General features: G+C 30.6%; 1 protein-coding gene across 1 annotated transcript; it reads left to right on the forward strand.

The window, feature by feature from the left end:
• Positions 1-2,558: 2,558 nt before the first annotated feature.
• On the forward strand, positions 2,559-19,033 carry HELRODRAFT_194878 (hypothetical protein; the record flags this gene model as incomplete). Its single annotated transcript, XM_009012441.1, has 31 exons — positions 2,559-2,609; positions 3,096-3,179; positions 3,510-3,570; positions 6,452-6,532; positions 6,722-6,823; positions 7,010-7,108; positions 7,316-7,414; positions 7,693-7,803; positions 7,954-8,055; positions 8,158-8,256; positions 8,571-8,669; positions 8,988-9,098; positions 10,252-10,350; positions 10,555-10,665; positions 10,874-10,975; positions 11,088-11,186; positions 11,603-11,704; positions 11,790-11,885; positions 12,219-12,329; positions 12,522-12,623; positions 12,751-12,852; positions 15,202-15,300; positions 15,447-15,548; positions 15,674-15,772; positions 15,955-16,053; positions 16,163-16,299; positions 16,705-16,803; positions 16,981-17,079; positions 17,572-17,670; positions 17,780-17,827; positions 18,655-19,033. 30 exons carry the CDS (start codon positions 2,559-2,561, stop codon positions 17,810-17,812), a joined length of 2,889 nt encoding a protein of 962 aa, XP_009010689.1. The 3' UTR covers positions 17,813-17,827; positions 18,655-19,033.
• Between the last annotated feature and the right edge of the window lie 653 nt (positions 19,034-19,686).

The following is a 19,686-nucleotide window of genomic DNA, read 5'->3' on the forward strand; positions in this document are numbered from 1 at the left end:
TTCAATTATTCACACATACTCACACACATGCATGCACATAACACATAGGGTACATAGAAATAAACAACTAGTTTTATATAGTCGATAATAACAAACACTTCCTAATTCAAGAAAATAGTATTTTTTTGAATCAGGTAGCGTTTAATTTTAGATTTAAACAAATGCAAGTGACTGAGAGCTTTAATCTCAAGTGGAATCACCGTGTCCCAGACCTTTGGTCCTATTAGTTTCAAACTTGTATTTATTAATTTTATTCGGGCTGGATTTGAATATAAAGTTGGATTGTGTCTTAGAGGCTTACTATGAATGGTATTTATTAGAGTAAAAAAATCTTTATAAGAAGGTGGAATTAATTCATGTAAGTATTTAAACATGAAAATTTAGACAAAGTATACATGGATGTTGTTTATATTTAAAATTTTCAAAACAGGGTTATATTTTGAAACAGAGCAAAACGGATGGAGATTTAGTAACAATCGAATGAAACGGTTTTGACACCGTTTGACCTGATTCAAGTGCACAGCAGAACAATTACCCCAAAGTAAGTTACAATAAACGAGATGAGGATAAATGAGTGTGTTGTCGGATTGAAAATCCTAGCGACTAAAAAAGACTAATAAAAAATAAAACACCACGAACTAAGGAGGTGATTTGTGCGAACTTTATAAGAAACTGCGATAACTATTCTGATAGGTATTCGGGCTGCTGATGAGTCCCCGGTAGGGACGAAACACCTGTCCAGTCTATCCAAACGAATACTATTCTTTTCTTCTCCTGCTCACTGCTCTTCTGGTTTGGTGTTCATCATCATCAAACGCAATCGCAACAGTGTTATACAGTTCCAAAAGTATATTTCTATTTAGTTTATGTTTGATCTTGTGTAGTATACCTATTAATTTGTTAAATTTGTCAGAAATAAAATTAATATGGTTGTCCCAGAAAAGATTATCTTTAACTAAGACTCCAAGAAACCTAATTGAATCAGATCGGGCAATATTGCTAGTGTTAATATTAATATTCAAGTCAGGCAAAGAATTTGTTAAAATTCTCGGATCAAATATTAAATAACTGCATTTGGAATAGTTGATTTTAAGCTTATTTAAGGTAAACTAGTTAACTATTTTTTCAAGTTCACCATTTATTATAGACAAATCATTTGCAGGATTCTTGGTGTGGAAAAGAATAGTGGTGTCATACGCATAAAAAAAAATTTGGCTATTTCAGAGGCATGACACAAATCGTTAAATAAATAGTGTAAAGAGAAGAGGTCCTAGAATGGAACCTTGAGGAACTCCAAAACTGATATTAAGAGTCTTTGAACAGTGATCACCAATATTAACAAATTGTTTCCTATTCTTAAGATATGAGCAAAACCACAAATGTATTAGACCTCTAACACCATAGGAATACAGTTTGGCAAGAAGGATGTCATGGTCAATCATATCAAACGCTTTTGACAAACCTATAAAAACGCCAACCGTCAAAATACCTTCATTTAATTTATTCAACACTGTGGGCTAGATGCAACACAGCTAATTCAGTTGAAAAATTAGGTCTGAAACCAAATTGGTAGTCGCTAATAATATTATTAGCATTCAGAAAAGAAGATAGTCTACAAAACATTAGTTTTTCTAAAATTTTGGAAAGTGGAGAGAGTAGTGAAATGGGCCTATAATTATTAATGTCTTCTCTACTACTCTTTTTGAAAATGGAAATTATCTTAGATTTTTTAAAACATTCAGGGAAGATGCCTTGCGAGAAAGAGAGATTGCAAATATGGGTGAAAGGGACTAAAACTTCGTTGATGATTTGTTTAATTAGAAAATTACTTAGTGTGTCTGTTGAGGTGCTTTTACTATTTTTTAAATTGTAGCTATTTTTAAAACCTCTGATTCATTAGTTAACTTTAAAAACATAGACTGATTATTTGATTTTAGAAATTTAGATGAAAATTGTGTTGAGATGGTATGACTGTTTGATTTTACTATATTAGTGAAATGAGTGTTCAGAGCATTACATATCTCTCCAGTATCTTCAATCGTTACATTGTTAATATTGAGACTATTGATAAATAAAGAAGAAGTGTTCTTGTTTAAAATTTTATTTATCAGTACCCATTTTTGTCTAGCGTCTGATTTAGCTGCAGAAAATTGTTGTTTGAAAAAATTATTTTCAGTCTTCCTTTTATATGAAGTGAAATTATTTCTGAAATGTTTATATTTCAAATAGTTATGGACCGTAGGATTAAGCCGATAGAGTTTAAACAACTTGTTTTGTTTATTAGACATTTTGATAATACCATGGGTTATCCATGATTTTATACCTATTGTTTTGTTCTTAGAAAAAGGAGCAAAACTATTCAAAGCACTATTAATTATACTGTAAAAAATTGAGCAAGCACTGTCAACACTAGCTTCATTCCAGACAGTTGACCAATCAACATATCTCAGAAAAAGTTTAATTAATCTTATATTATGTTTAGTGAGTCTGAGCACAAGTGAGGTGCATTCTAGCATTGACTTTAGCCTATGTTTATGAGATAAAGAGAAAATAGAAAAATGGTCAGAAAAATCGGACACAATGATTCCACTTTCTGCATAGTCTGGCGCGTTAGAAAAAATATTACCTATAAGAGTAGATGATGAAGTGGAGGTAACCCGAGTAGGAAAAAGTATCAAAGGACTGAAGCCATATGACAGAAGCAAATTTTGAAAATTTTTATTATGAATGAATACAAATCATTTTATTTTTAAAGGTTTGCTGGTTTGCATATATTAGTAATTAGTATTATATAACTATTTATATGTATAACTATTAAGGTGATTGTTGTTATGCTAGACCAGACAATCAAGCATTTAAATAATATTTCTTGCATATATTGTGTTTGAATAGTTGCTTACTTTAAAACTGGCATACTAGCATATTACATGTTGATGTTTTTAGTATTGGAATATTTCGAAAAAGTTTCAATGTTAATTTCTTTTCTCCATGGTATCCAGTTCAGAAAGAATTTATTTTTGCGGTTTATCTCAGGTAATTAGCGAAGAAATAAAAATTCGGATTCTGTAAATGAAGACAACAACAACATTCATCAGAACAACAACAACAATAACATCAAAATCAACATCAGCCACTTTTGCAACAACGGAGACAATATCTTCAAATATGGATCAATGAAGGTGCTGCTCCTAATTACACTACCTACGAATGAACTTTATAGTTTTTAAACTACTCCCAAAGCCTTCAGTATTAATGTAATTATGTTGTTTTCAGTATTTTTTAACAGGAAATAACAACAAAGACATCAACAACGACATATGTGTATAAACGCTAATCTTTACAAACAGAGCCAAAGTAAACACTAGCAACATAACTATAACATTAACAACAACATCACCAGTTCGAACAAGATTGAAAGTGACAACGCAACAACAACAAAAACCACAAAAATGGTGCTACAAATTTCAAATCTCAAATTCACGTGCTTACGTTCAATTTTTTACGCTCAGCTGATCATGCTGATGATGATATTTGCAGGGCAATCTGAGGGTCAAGCTAATCAAACTGAACGTAAGTTATGATGGCAAAGATGTTGATGACGAGGAGATGATGTTGATGATGAAGATGATGCTGATGATGAGGATGGTGTGGATGATGAAGACGATGTTGATGACGAGAATGCTGATAATGATAAGATTAAGATGCTGAAGATTTTGGTGTCCAATATCATAATAATGAAATCATTGAGTGATTTTATATCAACTGAAGATATGTTATTACTAAAATCACTGGCACATTTTGCTACAACTACTTTCAGTGTTGTGACTAGCACAACAACAACAACCGCCTATTACCTTAACAAGAGATTATTGCCGAAACAGATTATATATTTGTCGCTTGAGTTGATGGTGTTGATCCATTTTGTAGTGATACAAATTTGCACCAACACGAATACAAACATGTACACACAGAACACACCACACACACGTACATACACATACAGATCACACACACACCACACACACGTAAATACACACACATACCACGCACACACATACCACACAAACACACACACACATACACACACTCGTGTTGATCAGTTGTGCAAACGATTTTGGTGACTTTCCTGCCAACATGTTCAAAGCCACAGTTTCTCACAGTTTTTGACCTAATTCTTGTTATAGTTTTTTTTCCTTCTACAAATCTTTTTATTTTTAACTCTAACCTCTTCCAATACTTTGTAGGATATTCATTTTTATCAAAATGTAAATTTCTGTTATCCTTATTCACTTCCACAAAATCTCCGCACTTTTCCTTACTGTACAAACAACAAACATAACATCACAAGCATTGAGTTCAACTTTTCTTTTCAATGCTGATAAGTTCGAGACATTTACTAGTCGGAAGACGTTAGCAGTTGTTAAAATGTTCTATACTTTAAAAATTATTGCATAATCTATAATTATAACTACTAATTTTACATTACATAAATATATTTGTGTTAACGTTTGACAAACATTAGACTTCTGATTACCAAACTTAAGACATTCTCAATATAATACTTTTGCGCTGTACAACACATTGGGCACATGATTTTTGGTTGTGTTGTTGACACTCCTTAGTAGACTGGATGGCCGCAATCCTCTTTTCTATAACGTTTTTTGTTTTTAAAAACTACATACATAAGAAAAATATTGTCCGACCCATTTCCTTCTCCATTTTTTTAATTTCTAACTATATACTTTAAAATTTGCTGTCTTAACAATGAAAATCAAAGCAAAACCTCCGACATACTGTACGAACTTACATATCGTCATGAACAGACCAGTTCAATTTGTGGATCTTCTGCTAACTTATCAATCATTCTTATTTCAACTTTCATTTAACGAGACCCCGGTCTGTTAGGCTGCTCCAAATATTTGGAATGATTTACCTTTGAGGTGAAACAATTTCTTATTATTGTTTGTTCTCACAAAAGGCAAGAGTCACTTTTTTCAACTTGTTACGGTTGGTTCCAGTCGCTTTAGAAGCAGCGGTGCGTGTGGTGCTTTACATCTGCTCATATCAATATTGTTTCAATTACATTATCGTTTTTATTAAGATAATTATTATAATCCTTAATATTAATGTTAATATTACTAGTAGTATTATTTTTATAGCGGGAAGCGACAGGTGGAAGTAAGCCATTTTATTGAGTTGATATATTGTTAGATTTGAGACTTTGTCAGTGAAACTTGATGTGTGTTTTGTATTCAGTCGTGTTCTGGCGAGGGGCACTGGACTGGATAACGTACAACCTTTGTAATTGGAAAGTATCTTGCGAAACAAGGTGAAAAAGAAGCAAATTTGTTTTGTAAAAAGAGTTCACTGTACAAACAAAGGAATACTTTTTTTGATTTGTATTGATGTTTTATTAATATGATGTTGAAGTCAAAACATCGATCGCTATGACATTAAAGCCAATATTATGACGATAATGATGGTGATTAATAAGTGCATTTTCATTGCGCTAGTCATTATGCATGCTGAAAACATGAGTTTGTTCATACTCTATAATTTCAGCTGTCAGCGTTGGCTTTCTAATCATTCATGTCACGACTGAGCGTGTAGATAGTTCAACACCTCACATCACCTACACAAACACAAACACACACCACGAACACATACTCACAGACACAGACACACACACACACATATATATATATATATTTTTACAATATTCTTTTTACAAAAAAATTATGGTCTATAATATATATATATATTTTTTTGACGTTTGACATTTTTAACATTTTTTATTTCATCAAATCAAAACAAAGAAATGATATCAATGAAAAGAAATGATCTGGAAATTGAAAAGAAAATATGGTTTTCTTGTAATGATTATCAGTGACAATTTAAAATATGAAAGCATACTTTAAATATTTTGGTGCCTGTAAACTCACATTCATATTACAAATCCTAAAAAAACCAAAAATGGAATCAAAATTATTAAGTAATCTTTTACATTTTTATCAGAATGTCGTTTGTAATTATTGAAACACAAATATATATATAATCATACTTTAAACTAAATAAATAGACTAACAAATTGATAAATAATTGGAAATGATAACGAGTATTGATTAAATGACAATTATTTTAAAACATACAGAATTAGCTAATCTCGATAACGCACACCATATCAGCATTATGGGATCTTCAAAGCCGTTAAATGGGAACAAACAAATTTATTTGTAAATTTAAAACAAGGAGATGAAAATGATTTAAATTTTTTGGGTTCTTTCATACAGCTCGAAGTTGAACATCAAATTAACATTTCTACAATTGCGCCACTATAAATGCATTAATATAAAATTGTTAATTAGTTCTCAAGCGCTTCAATACCTTTTTATTTAATTTTAATTTCTATTTAAAAATTATTAAATAAAACTTATCCACCTTCCAAAATTAGCGCAATGCAACGTTCCAAATTGTCAGAATTGTCAGTCTCCAAACAGATGCTCTCAATGTAACAGTGGTTACAACTTGGATGGTAATGGAAACTGCGTTCGTGAGTATAAACTTATTTTAAATCTATGAAACAAAATATTTTTTTTTGAAACTACAAGAAACATTTGAGTAAGAAGGCATTAGAATAATAGAACATCTCATCAAAAATGCCTTTTGAATTTTATTAAGTGTGGTATTTGAATTTTTAAATTTCTAACTTTAACTTTTTCAGTTCAATGCAACGTTGGCAATTGTTTCGCTTGCAGCACGCCGAACGTGTGTGCGGTTTGCAACAATGGATACACTTTGAACGTCGCTAACAACAGATGCGATGGTTGGGCATTTTTACTGTTAATTTTAATAAAATACTGTTATGTATGTATTTCCTTTCGTGAAAAAAAATTCAAACATTTTAAGAAAAGTAGAAAATAAAAACTGTTAGTATTCACATCCCATTTTGTTAAACAAAATAATTCCTCATTTCAAGAAAAAAAACGTTAAATATTTACAACTTATCCAGTGCAGTGCAACGTTCCAAACTGTCAAACCTGTCAGTCACCCAACAGATGTTCCCAATGTAACAGTGGCTACAACTTGGATAGCAATGGAAATTGCATTCGTGAGTAAAAATGTTCTCTTTGATACATTTTAGAGCAACGTCGGCAAGCAAACAATGAATCTTAAAATCTGAATAACATTTACTATCGCATCATTGCACTGCTCAAACAATTGATTTTTTTTATTTTTATACGCAACTTGTAGCAATTTCTTTCTTTCAAATTTTCTAGAAGATTTTTATTTTTTGAACGATTTAAATGCTTTCCAGCGCAATGCAACGTTCAGTTCTGCCAGCAATGCCAAGCACCGAACAGATGTTCCGTCTGTAACAGTGGCTACTTTCTGGATAGTAATGCAAACTGCATACGTATGTACAAAGATTCAAAGTTGACATTATAATTTTAGATTAATTGAATCACTAATGCTTATTTTAATTGACTGCCATTTTTTCTATTTTTCGTTTTTTTTAAAGTTGATTTTGATGCATTATATAAAATGATAAAAGTTAGACCGTCTTTGTAATTTTTTAATTCAATCAATTTTTAGTATGTTTGAAATTTTCAGTCATTAATTTAAATCTTTGACTTTAGATTTTAATTGATCAAAAAAATTATTTTATTCTCTTTCTAAATTTTTTTCATAAAGCCATCCCAGTATCATGCAACGTGGCGAACTGCAAGTCATGTCTCGTTGCAAATGTATGCATCCAATGCAACGATGGATACACGCTGGACACCAATAACAACGTTTGCAGAAGTGGGTGGTTGGACAAATTTCAATTTTGTTCAAAGTTATACTGAAAAGTTTTTTATACGATTGTTTTCAAACTTAATTTGTAACAAACTTATAGTTTAAATTATTTCAAATAAAATCATAAGACGTTTATTATACCATCCATAATTTCAGTCCAATGTAACATTGCTAACTGCTTGACGTGTAACTCTCCCAACGTGTGTGCAATCTGCAACGTTGGATACGTTTTGAATGCGGCCAACAACAGATGCGACGGTTAGAAAATTCGTTTTGTAAAGTTTATTCCAATTAAATTCTGTTATGATTTTTAACTTCAAATATTCAAAAATAATAAGTTTGTTTATGTTCTAATGACAGTGCAATGCAGTGTTCCCAACTGTCAAAGTTGTCAGTCACCCAACAGATGTTCTCAGTGTAACAGTGGCTACAACTTGGATAGCAGTGGAAATTGTGTTGGTCAGTATAAACTTTATGCTTTTTTTAGAAAATAAAATTTTTGTGCAGATCCCTATAAAATCTTTGATTTATAGTACTGAGAACACAAAAGCATTTGAACAAAAATGCTATTCGAATTTCGATAAATGTATAAATTCTATTTTTAAATTTTTAACTTGAAATGTTCAACTGTAAAGCGGTAATACATATAATTTTATTTGTTTTATTCAAAATTTTTTTTCTAAAACGCAATTTGTAGCAATATTTTTAAAATAGTTATTACAACATTACCTAGGAACATTATTATTTTTTTAAACTTCATGATTGCTTTTCAGCCCAATGCAACGTTCAGTTCTGCCAGCAATGCCAAGCACCAAACAAATGTTCCGTCTGTAACAGTGGCTACTATCTGGATAGTAATGCAAATTGCATTGGTACGTATAAAGTTTCAAATTTGACATTTCTTATTTGGAATGAAATTTTGTTTACAGAGTTATTATTCTTTTCAAATAACTAGAGCCTATTTTGATCTGCAAGCATTTTTCACCTTTTTTGTTTTTCACTTTTTTCAGTAGTTTTTGATGCAACATATAAAATGATTATTTTTTATCATTTTTGTAATTTTTTAATTCAATCATTTTTTAATGTTATCAGAGAAATTTTCTGTCTGTAGTTTAAATCTGTGACTAGAGTTTTATTGATCTAAAAAATTATTTTATTTTCTCTCTAAAAATTGAATTTTTTTCAAAAAGCCATCCCAGTATCATGCAACGTGGCGAACTGCAAGTCATGTCTCGTTGCAAATGTATGCTTCCAATGCAACGATGGATACACGCTGGACACCAATAACAACGTTTGCAGAAGTGGGTGGTTGGACAAATTTCAATTTTGTTCAAAGTTATACATCTGATTCAATGGAACACATCATACACACTACTTTTGAAAGACGGCATCAAACCCAGTCACTGCATACTAATTCCCTTGATGTGGCAACCCATAATCGTTAAATTATTTTTTTATATACATTCATACTCTAAGTTACTGTACTTTTGCTATTTCACTATAATACTACATTACAATTTCAATAAATCACAACTAAAAAACTGGAGAATTCTATTTCGCAAAAATATGTTTTTGGAAATGGTAGAAAAAAGCGCAACAAAGTTCTAGAATGTATGGGATATGATTTCAATCATCTTTATCAAAACTGTGAAATTGACATTGAATCGTAATCATTTTTTACTACATCGCTAATAAGTATTAAACAATGAGATCATTAAATTTTTTTGAGATGGCTGAGGAACATTTTCAATTTTGATAGTGGCAAATGAAAATTGAACATCAGGCAAATTTGGAAAATTTTTTTCTCCAAGATATAGAAACAAGTTTCTATAATAGAAACAAAAATTGATTTGCCATTGGGAGAAAAAAAAACGATTGGCGATAAATAATTTATAATTATATAGACAGCCTTTGTGAAAAGCAACAGGACGCATCACCACCGTTACCATAGAAACAGACAGAAATAGAATAATGACTTCTTGCGATGTTAAAAGATATTATTTTAAAAACTTAAATTAATAATACTATAGTAAAAACAAATTGTTTTATTCAGCGCAAAATTCATTTAAAATGTTCTAAGCATAATTATTCAAAATTATATATGTGTATATGTACAAATATATACATATCACAAAAACCACAAGCAGGCTAACAAAACCATATTTTAGCAAATTTTAAACAAGCAAAATATTTATAATCGGCACGCATTCTGCATATAAATACAAACAAAAACAAAATTTCATTAATTGATAGACCGAAAAAAAAAATGATAAGATAAGATAAGTATCCATTGGCGAAGGTTTGCACAATCGAAAACCTGAAAAAATTGGTGACGGTCTCATGCGACCTCTGGAAAATCCTCATTGGACCTCCAAAGAGGTTTCGACCCACAGGATGAGAACCGCTGACTTAGGAGCATTATTAATTTTATTAAACGTTTTGAATCCTATCCAGCACAATGCAACGTTCAGTTTTGCCAGCAATGCCAAGCACCGAACAGATGTTCCGTCTGTAACAGTGGCTACTATCTGGATAGTAATGCAAACTGCGTTCGTAAGTATATAGATTCAAATTTGAAACTTCTTTTTTTAGAATTATTGTCTCTTTTCAGAGTAGTAATTTTTCAAATTACGATTAATCTTTTTCAATTCAATCAATATTCTATGATATTAACAATTTTGCTAAGGGTCATCAGCGTTTTATTGATCGGAATAAAGTTTTTTATCCTCTAAACATTGACATTTTTTTTCAAAAAAGCAATTCCGGTATCATGCAACGTGGCAAACTGCAAGTCATGTCTCGTTGCAAATGTATGCATCCAATGCAACGATGGATACACGCTGGACACCAATAACAACGTTTGCAGAAGTTAGTATACATTTTATTTTTATTAATTTTTTAAGAATTATCGTTCGTTATTCAATAACGAACATTAATATAAAAGTTCCTTCATGTTTTATGTTCACATTTATATTTAATTTTGTTATAAACTTGATTTGTAAAACATTTTAGGTCATTTAAAGATTAATAAATATATCAAATGAGATGAAAATTAAATGTTCTCCATTATTTTCAGTCCAGTGTAATATTGGTAACTGCCTGACGTGTAACTCTCCGAACGTGTGTGCCATCTGTAACGTTGGATACACTTTGAATGCCGCCAACAAAAGATGCGATGGTTACAAAATTTCGTTTTTTGTTCAATTTTTTAAAAAGTATTTTCGGATTTTTATATAAAAAACTGAACAATGCACTAAATAAAAACATTTAAATAAATCATTCGATAACAGTACAGTGCAACGTCCCAAACTGTCAAAATTGTCAGACACCCAACAGATGTTCTCAGTGTAACAGTGGCTACAACTTGGATAGCAATGGAAACTGTATTCGTTAGTATAAAAAACTTGTTTTTCACACATTACCACAACGCATCCAAATCAACATTTTACTCTCTGAAACTAATAATCATCTTTCATCCTTTTTTAACAACTTTTTGAGGAGTAACATATTTTAATTGTTTTTTATTTGTGTTTAATTTGAGCTAGTTTACTAAAAGCTATAATGTTCACAGCTCTTGAAACGTATACAAGCGTGTTTTTACGGATATTCATCACATCATGAGATTCAGGAGTTTAATTATTTTTAGATTTTATCAAAGACAACATTGATCATGTTCTAATGAAATAACTACAGCGAGATATTGAGCTAATTTGCCAGTTGTTAATATTAATATTTTTTTTATTACAACCAATTTCATATGATTTGCTTCCATTAATTTGTATGTTTGTTTGAAATTATTTTCCAGTCCAATGCAACGTTGCCAATTGCTTCTCCTGCAACACACCGAACGTGTGTGCAGTCTGTAACAGTGGATACATTCTGAATTCCGCTAACAACAGATGCGACGGTTTGAATCTTTTGTTCTCTATTTTCTTCTTTTTTTAAATGACAAAAGCAACAGAATTGTGTCAAAATTTTTTTTACCTCCACAGTGCAATGCAACGTTCCAAACTGTCAATTCTGCCAGTCTCCAAACCAGTGCTCCCAATGTAACAGTGGCTACAACCTGAACAATGGGAACTGTTCTCGTACGTATAAATTGTTTATATGTAATTACAATTTATATAAAAATAATTGTAATTAGTTAAAATAGAAGATAAAAACAATTATTCTCAGGTTGTATTGTTGAACTAATAAATAATGTTGTAATGATAAAAAAATAATTTATCCGTTGTATAGCATAAATAAATGATTGAACATTTAAATCTCCCGACGTTGATAATGATAATAATACTATCGACCTTACTGTTTCTATACAATTATATTTATTGATTGGTGAAAGGTCGCATACCATACTTTTAAAAAATGCCAAGTGGCAGATATAAATGTTAATAATTGTCCTAAATTCATTTCGAATGAAGTCGCCCCAATCCCATGCAACGTTGCCAACTGTCGAACATGTCTCGTAGCGAATGTCTGCTACCAGTGCAATGATGGTTACACACTCGATACAAACAATAACGCCTGCAGAAGTCAGTGCTTTTTAAAATATTTTTTTATTTATAAATTAACTTTTTAAATCATTTCACATTACCTGAATCATTTTTTCTTGGCTAATCTTATAGTTTTGATGTTGTACAAAATCATGTATAAAAAATTTGACAAATTACTTTTTTTATAAAATGAAAATTAATCAAAAAATAAAATATCCATTCGATTCTCAGTTCAATGCAACGTTGCCAATTGTTTGTCGTGTAACACACCGAACGTGTGTGCGTTCTGCAACAGTGGATACAACTTGAATGTCGCTAACAACAGATGCGATGGTTGGATATTTTGTTTATAAAATGAAAAATTATTTTAATTGTAATTTATTTTTTCTTTGTTAAAAATCCGTAGAAGGGCTGTTTTACTTGAATAAAATTTGTATGTTTGTTTGAAATTATTTTCCAGTCCAATGCAACGTTGCCAATTGCTTCTCCTGCAACACATCGAACGTGTGTGCAGTCTGTAACAGTGGATACATTCTGAATTCCGCTAACAACAGATGCGACGGTTTGAATCTTTTGTTCTCTATTTTCTTTTTTTTTTAAATAACAAAAGCAACAGAATTGTATCAAAAAATTTATATTATAAATTAAGAAAATAGTATTTTTTTGAATCTGGTAGTGTTTAATTTTAGATTTAAACAAATGCAAGTGACTGAGAGCTTTAATCTCAAGTGGAATCACCATGTCCCAGACCTTTGGTCCTATTAGTTTCAAACTTGTATTTATTAATTTTATTCGGGCTGGATTTGAATAAATTATTATATTAAGAAAAGCACTTTGAGAATGGCAGAAGCTTTCTTACTAGAAAATAGAAACCCTGTAATAAACATCCAACAACAGGCTCTATTACACTGATGATGGTAAAGGTTACCGAAAAAGTGCTTTTATGTAAATGTATATACGAAAAATGCAGTCTAAAATAATTAGAAATTTTATTATTAATTTGAATAAATTAAATAATATCGATAAAAGAATTGTTCGAAAAATTGAAAAACTGGTTACAAACTCAACAATGCGGAAAATGCGTATAACTATTATTTAATAAATCTCTCTCTCTTTCTATATATATATATATATATATATATATATATATATAATATAAAATTTAAATAATAGTTATACGCATTTTCCGTATTGTTTATTCAAATCCAGTCCGAATAAAATTAATAAATGCAAGTTTGAAACTAATAGGACCAAAGGTCTGGGACACGGTGATTCCACTTGAGATTAAAGCTCTCAGTCACTTGCATTTGTTTAAATCTAAAATTAAACGCTACCTGATTCAAAAAAATACTATTTTCTTGAATTAGGAAGTGTTTATTATTATCGACTATATAAAAATTAAATCTCAGATAAAAAACCTGGCATATAAATACATAACAGCCAAAACTAAGGCAGCAAAATTTAAATCAATTCCAACATTTTTAATAAGACTAAAAAAAGAATTCATCAAAGACATTAAAAATAAAAAACAAAGGCACCAAATTTTTAAATTAATTCCAACATTTTTAATAAAACTAAAAGAATTCATCAAAGACATTAAAAATAAAAAGACCATGGAAAAATTATAGTTTGAATTTCTTCCTTGGTTACTAAAGCACCCAGAAATTGATACGTCAATAGCAGGAATGGGCCAAGATGTAAAACTAGCAAAAACCTTAGTTAAAAAAAAATTAATAACAATTTAAACTTTATTCAAATATATACGGATGGATCATAGGCAAAGGAAACGTGTTCATTGATTAATGATGCACCTACCGGGAGCTGCTTAAATTTACACGGCAGAGATCCTTGCTATAGACAAAAAAAGACATGGCTTTAAACTTCATTATTAATTCAGAGAAAAATAAATTTTTAGTATTTTCGGATTCCTTGTTTACTCTATCAGCCTTGAAACAATACAAACTTCTAAATCCATTAATAATTCAAATGAAAATTAAAATTTATAATATCCTGGATTGCAAAAAAATTAATTACAATATGAATCCCCAGTCACGTTGGAATTTAGAGAAATGAAAAGGTAGATCAGATGGCTTCTCAAGCTCATTCGATGCCATTATCTAAATTTCCAATTCCGTCCAGTGATTTAAAGAAATCAACAAACAACCTTATTGTTGAAAAAAGGCCGCAAGAGTGGATTAAAACATCAAATTCCTTAAATTAATTATGCCATCAGTAAATAACAAAAAGTTTAATAATAGTTATTTAAATCGTCAACTTCAGTCTGTAGATCAACAGATTAAAAATAGGACTACCAGCAATCATACATTCCTGGATCCTCAACAAAACAAAGCCACCTTATTGTGAAACCTGCGACAAAAAACTATTAATTTAGCATATATTAACTGAATGTGAACAATTCGATTAGATCAGAAGAAAACTCGGGGTTCCATCAAATGAAAAATTGCTTTTTCGGAATAAAAATTCGAAAAGTCTTGATTTCATTTGTAAAGGAAATAGATTTGATCAACAGAATTTGAAGTTTTCTAGATGTCACAACAAAATAATCAGTTTCAAAGGATCCAATGGCGTGAAAATAGCAGCATCGTGCTGAAACGCCGTTAAGCTGCAAAAAAACAATAATTTTTAATATATTTATTACCTTCTAAATAGAAATTTCGTCGTTTCACTGAGCTGCACTAGAAATGTTTTTAAATGTTTGTTTAATGCTACAAAGTTAGAATAATATTGATATATACATGTCTTTTCATTTTAAATTTTAATCCCGATAATATAGTGATTTTTATTTTATTTAAAGTTGCAATAATTATTGCCTCGATAGTATTTTTATTGAAGTTTTCCTTGCAGAAGATAAAACAAATATAAATTTTGATTCACTTATTAATAAATCCAGTCCAGTGTAACGTTGCCAACTGTGTTTCGTGCAATACACCGAACGTGTGTTCAGTTTGCTACCAAGGATTCACTCTGAATGTTGCTAACAGATGCGATGGTTATACTTTTTTACCAATTCGAACTGATTTGCATTAATTTGCATTTTTTTATTGATTTTTATTGAAACTCTCGAAACTTCAAAACTATCAAAACTGACAGATTAAAAAAATGATTGTCATTTTTTTCTTTTACAAACTCATTCAGTCCAGTGTAACGTTGCCAACTGTGTCTCGTGCAATACACCGAACGTGTGTGCAGTTTGCAACACTGGATACACTTTGAACGCTGCCAACAACAGATGCGATGGTTGTTTTTTATGTCTTTTGATTTGAATTGTATGGTGAATTTTTAATTTTTCCATTTTCATTTCTAATTCAAAAACTTGCAGATCACTACAAAACAGATACAACTAGTTATATTTTTATTTTCAGTGCAATGCAACTTTCTATTTTGTCAAACCTGTCAGTCACCCAACAGATGTTCTCAGTGTAACAGTGGCTACAGCTTGGATAGCAATGAAATCTGCATTCGTTAGTGAAGTATTTTGATGTGCTACGATAATGATGATGACAATTTTTTTGAATCTTTTGTTTCCACACCCTGCATTGAGGCTTTTTTTCTTCATATAAAAGACTAAATAAAATTTTCAACAATTAAAACAATATTATTAAGAATTTATATTGAGAACAATTTCAATAAATTATATTCGCAGCACAATGCAACGTTCAGTTCTGCCAACAATGCCGAGCACCGAACAGATGTTCCGTCTGTAATAGTGGCTACTATCTGAATAGTGATGCAAACTGCGTCCGTGAGTATTTCAGTTTGAAACATAGTTATAAGTTTATAATTTAAATTTTTTAGTTTTCTCAAGTTTTCTGTTTTGAACTAAACACTGAAAACAATTATTTTGAATGAAGAAATTCCAATAACGTGCAACGTTGCCAACTGTCGATCATGTCTCGTAGCGAATGTCTGCTACCTGTGCAATGATGGTTACACGCTCGATACCAACAATAACGTCTGCAGAAGTGCGTTTTGTTTTGAATATCATCCGGTTACTTATTGTAACTTTTCAGTTTGTTCTGACCTACTCTGAAATTTTAATCATAATTTGTTGGAGAGTTATAAACTTATTCAATTGTAAATGCTCAGCTGTTTAAACAAGTAAAAATTTGTTAAATGTAATGAACCCGAACAATCATTTGATACATAACTGTCATTTTCAGTCCAATGTAATATCGCTAATTGTTTGACGTGTAACTCGCCGAACGTGTGTGCACTGTGCAACAATGGGTACACGTTGAATGGCGCTAACAACAGATGCGATGGCTGGAAACTATTTTTCATTTAAAATAAATTTTGATCACAATATTTTTCATAATTTTTAAACAAAATATTTTCTAACCAACCAAAATCTGAAACATACAAAATTAAAATAGAATTTGTATAATGATGACAGTGCAGTGCAACGTTCCTAATTGCCAGAACTGTCAGTCACCCAACAGATGTTCCCAATGTAACAGTGGCTACAATCTGGATGGCAATGGAAACTGCATTGGTGAATAGTAAAAAACTAAAAATTTTAAAATTAGTATAAATTATTTTGACCTAGTTTGTGCAATTTTGCCTGATGTTCTAGTGAAGTGACATGCAAAAAATTGTGTCACTTTAAAATTCACGAGAAAAATGTTTTTTTTTTTTAATTTTTTAAATTATTTCTTTGTTTTTATTTCAGCTCAGTGCAATGTCCCAAACTGTCAACAATGTCAGACACCCAACAGATGTTCACAATGTAACTGTGGTTACAGCTTGGATAGCAATGGGAACTGCGTTCGTTAGTACTGAAAAAAAAACTATCACTATTTTGGCCAATTTTTTCATCTTTTGTTTTTTCTCATGTGACGTTTCATTAGGAAATCATTTTTAGTTTTTTGTAGGGTACTCCGCTTAATTGAGGATTGTTCTTTTGAAAGACTCCTTTACGTAGCAATTAAATGTTGATTGTTTATAATAAAATCAAATGGTATAATGTTCGTTCATGTATTTGAAAGCATGCTTACTTCGGTACCTTCTGCAAATTCATACAAGATTTTAATTAAAATAAATTTCAAAAGAAAGGTAATATTCGAAACGAATAAATGTGAAAGCAACTTACTTTAATGTGTCATACAAATTTATGGCGTTATCCAGATAGTCTCGATGTTTTCTTAAAAAAATTGTCAGAAGCGTACTAACTATTTAATGCCTACAAATATGGTTGAACTTCAACTTATTCCAAACTATTCAATTGTTTTTTCAATATTTTGTATATTTTTTCAAATTTCAGCCCAGTGTATTGTTCCAAACTGTCAGCAATGTCAAACCCCCAACAAATGTAGCCAATGCAATAGCGGTTACAACTTGGACAGCAATGGAAGCTGCGTCCGTGAGTACAGAATAATTAATTTCTAATAAATTTTTTAATGCAGTACTGAATACAGATAACAAATTTTAATTTCATCCGCTGATTTATCTGAAGTAACAAATTATTACAGATTTTGTCCAGCTTCAGTCAGAGGAGGATCTAAACAACTTCAACGGGGGTGGGCAATATTTTGGAAATGTTTAAATTTTTAATAATTTTTGTGGGGTGGCCAAGATTTGTGGTATTTTTTCATTGCAAAACTAAATTTTACTGACTGTCACAAATTTAATTTTACTGTTAATTTTACAAATACAGCTCACAAAGGGGGAAGCACGGCCTCCCTTGGCCCCCATAGATTTGCCATTTTTATAATCTTCATCAAATTTAAAAAAGATTATTATTATATATTCATCTAAGAAAAAATTTCAAAAATTTCATGATTTAGTGAAAAGTTACAAATTGGTGCCAGACAATATGCGTTGTTTTTTCGCAAACACGAACAAACTTTTTGAAGACCCTTTAATATGAAGTTTGTAATGCCGGCTCACGCAATCATGCAAAATGTGTGTTTGCAATTTGTGCATATCTGTTTTGTCATTTGTAAAATCAATTTTTCTGACTAAAGAAGAACTGAATTTCGGTTATTAATTAGGTCTAAGCATCGTTTGTAAAGTTAAAGTAAGTTTAATTTGTAACTTTTTGCTGAGGTTTTAGATTTTCGTGATTTTTATATATGTTGTAGATACTAATAAAAAAACTAATATTTATTTATTCTTTTTTCAAAATTTTAATTTTTAAAAAAGTTATAACGTTTTTTATAAAGTCCTTTATAAAGGACGCTAACAGAAACTGACACCCTGAAACGCAACCATAGTTTAAATTATTTTTTATTGTTCTTTTCTCAATTTTTATCAATTTATGTAACAAATAAACAAAAGATTGAAAATATAAAATAAAAAAATCTATGTCATTAACAAAAGTTATATAATCATTTATGAAAATCAGGTGAACAAGCAAAGTCCAGTGGCACATCACATGGAAAACATAATAAGTTTGCCTTTTTGCCACAATGGCCACATCTTCTTTGTTTGGGCATTTTTTGTAGATGGTGATGGAAGTGGGTTGTAGCTTGAAATAAACAGAACTTATTTATTGGCCTCAGTTTGAATTATAATTTGTTGTACGATCTTACACATTATAGATAACACTACAAGGATCAGATTTTAGTTTCATTTCATTATCATTTTGTTTTACGGACGTTTACTTTATGTGCAGTGTGCTATGATTTTGTGTCAAATAGTTGTACGAACAAATTATGTTATATGCGCCTGATAATTTTTGAAATTGTTTCTGTTTTTTCTTTTTGGTGGCCTATAAAGCAAAATAAGCTTGTATGGTCTCCAAGCCATTTTTTTGTGGTTAATAAAATGTGTAAATAAAAAATAATAAAAAAATATATATATATATACATATAAACGTAAAATCACCACTACAGTAAAACTCCTCTAGAGAGGACACCATTGGGGAATGAACAAACTGTCCTCCCCTCTTAACTGCACTCTCCTCAAGACTCAACATCAAAATCTTTTTTGATATACTACATAAAAAATTAAAATAAAACAACACGTTTTTAATATTGTTATGGAAGAAAATCATTCATAGTTGTCTGTTTGCCAAAACATTTTGTTTTTAACAATTCAATTTCTAAAATATTTTCAATGTTCTCAGAAAATTGTAACAATTCTCTATTGCCCATATGTATCGAATAGGAAGTTAGCTTCCTGGCACATTGTAATGCCATCTTTGTAGAAACATCTTGGACTGGAACCTCTTCTTCCTCTTCATCATCTTGGACTTCAAATTGTTCATGATTTTCAGAACTTTGTGGGCTATGGATTGAGTCATCATTGTTATCCATGGTTACAAAATTCTCCCAAGTAACAGAACCCAAAAGGCTGGTTATGGTAGGATCAGCTTCAATCAGCTGCACATCTGTATCTCTATTTTCTCCTATTCCAAAACCACACTTATTAAAAC

The sequence above is a fragment of the Helobdella robusta genome (assembly GCF_000326865.2).
Source record: "Helobdella robusta unplaced genomic scaffold HELROscaffold_106, whole genome shotgun sequence".
Taxonomy (NCBI): Eukaryota; Metazoa; Annelida; class Clitellata; order Rhynchobdellida; family Glossiphoniidae; genus Helobdella; species Helobdella robusta.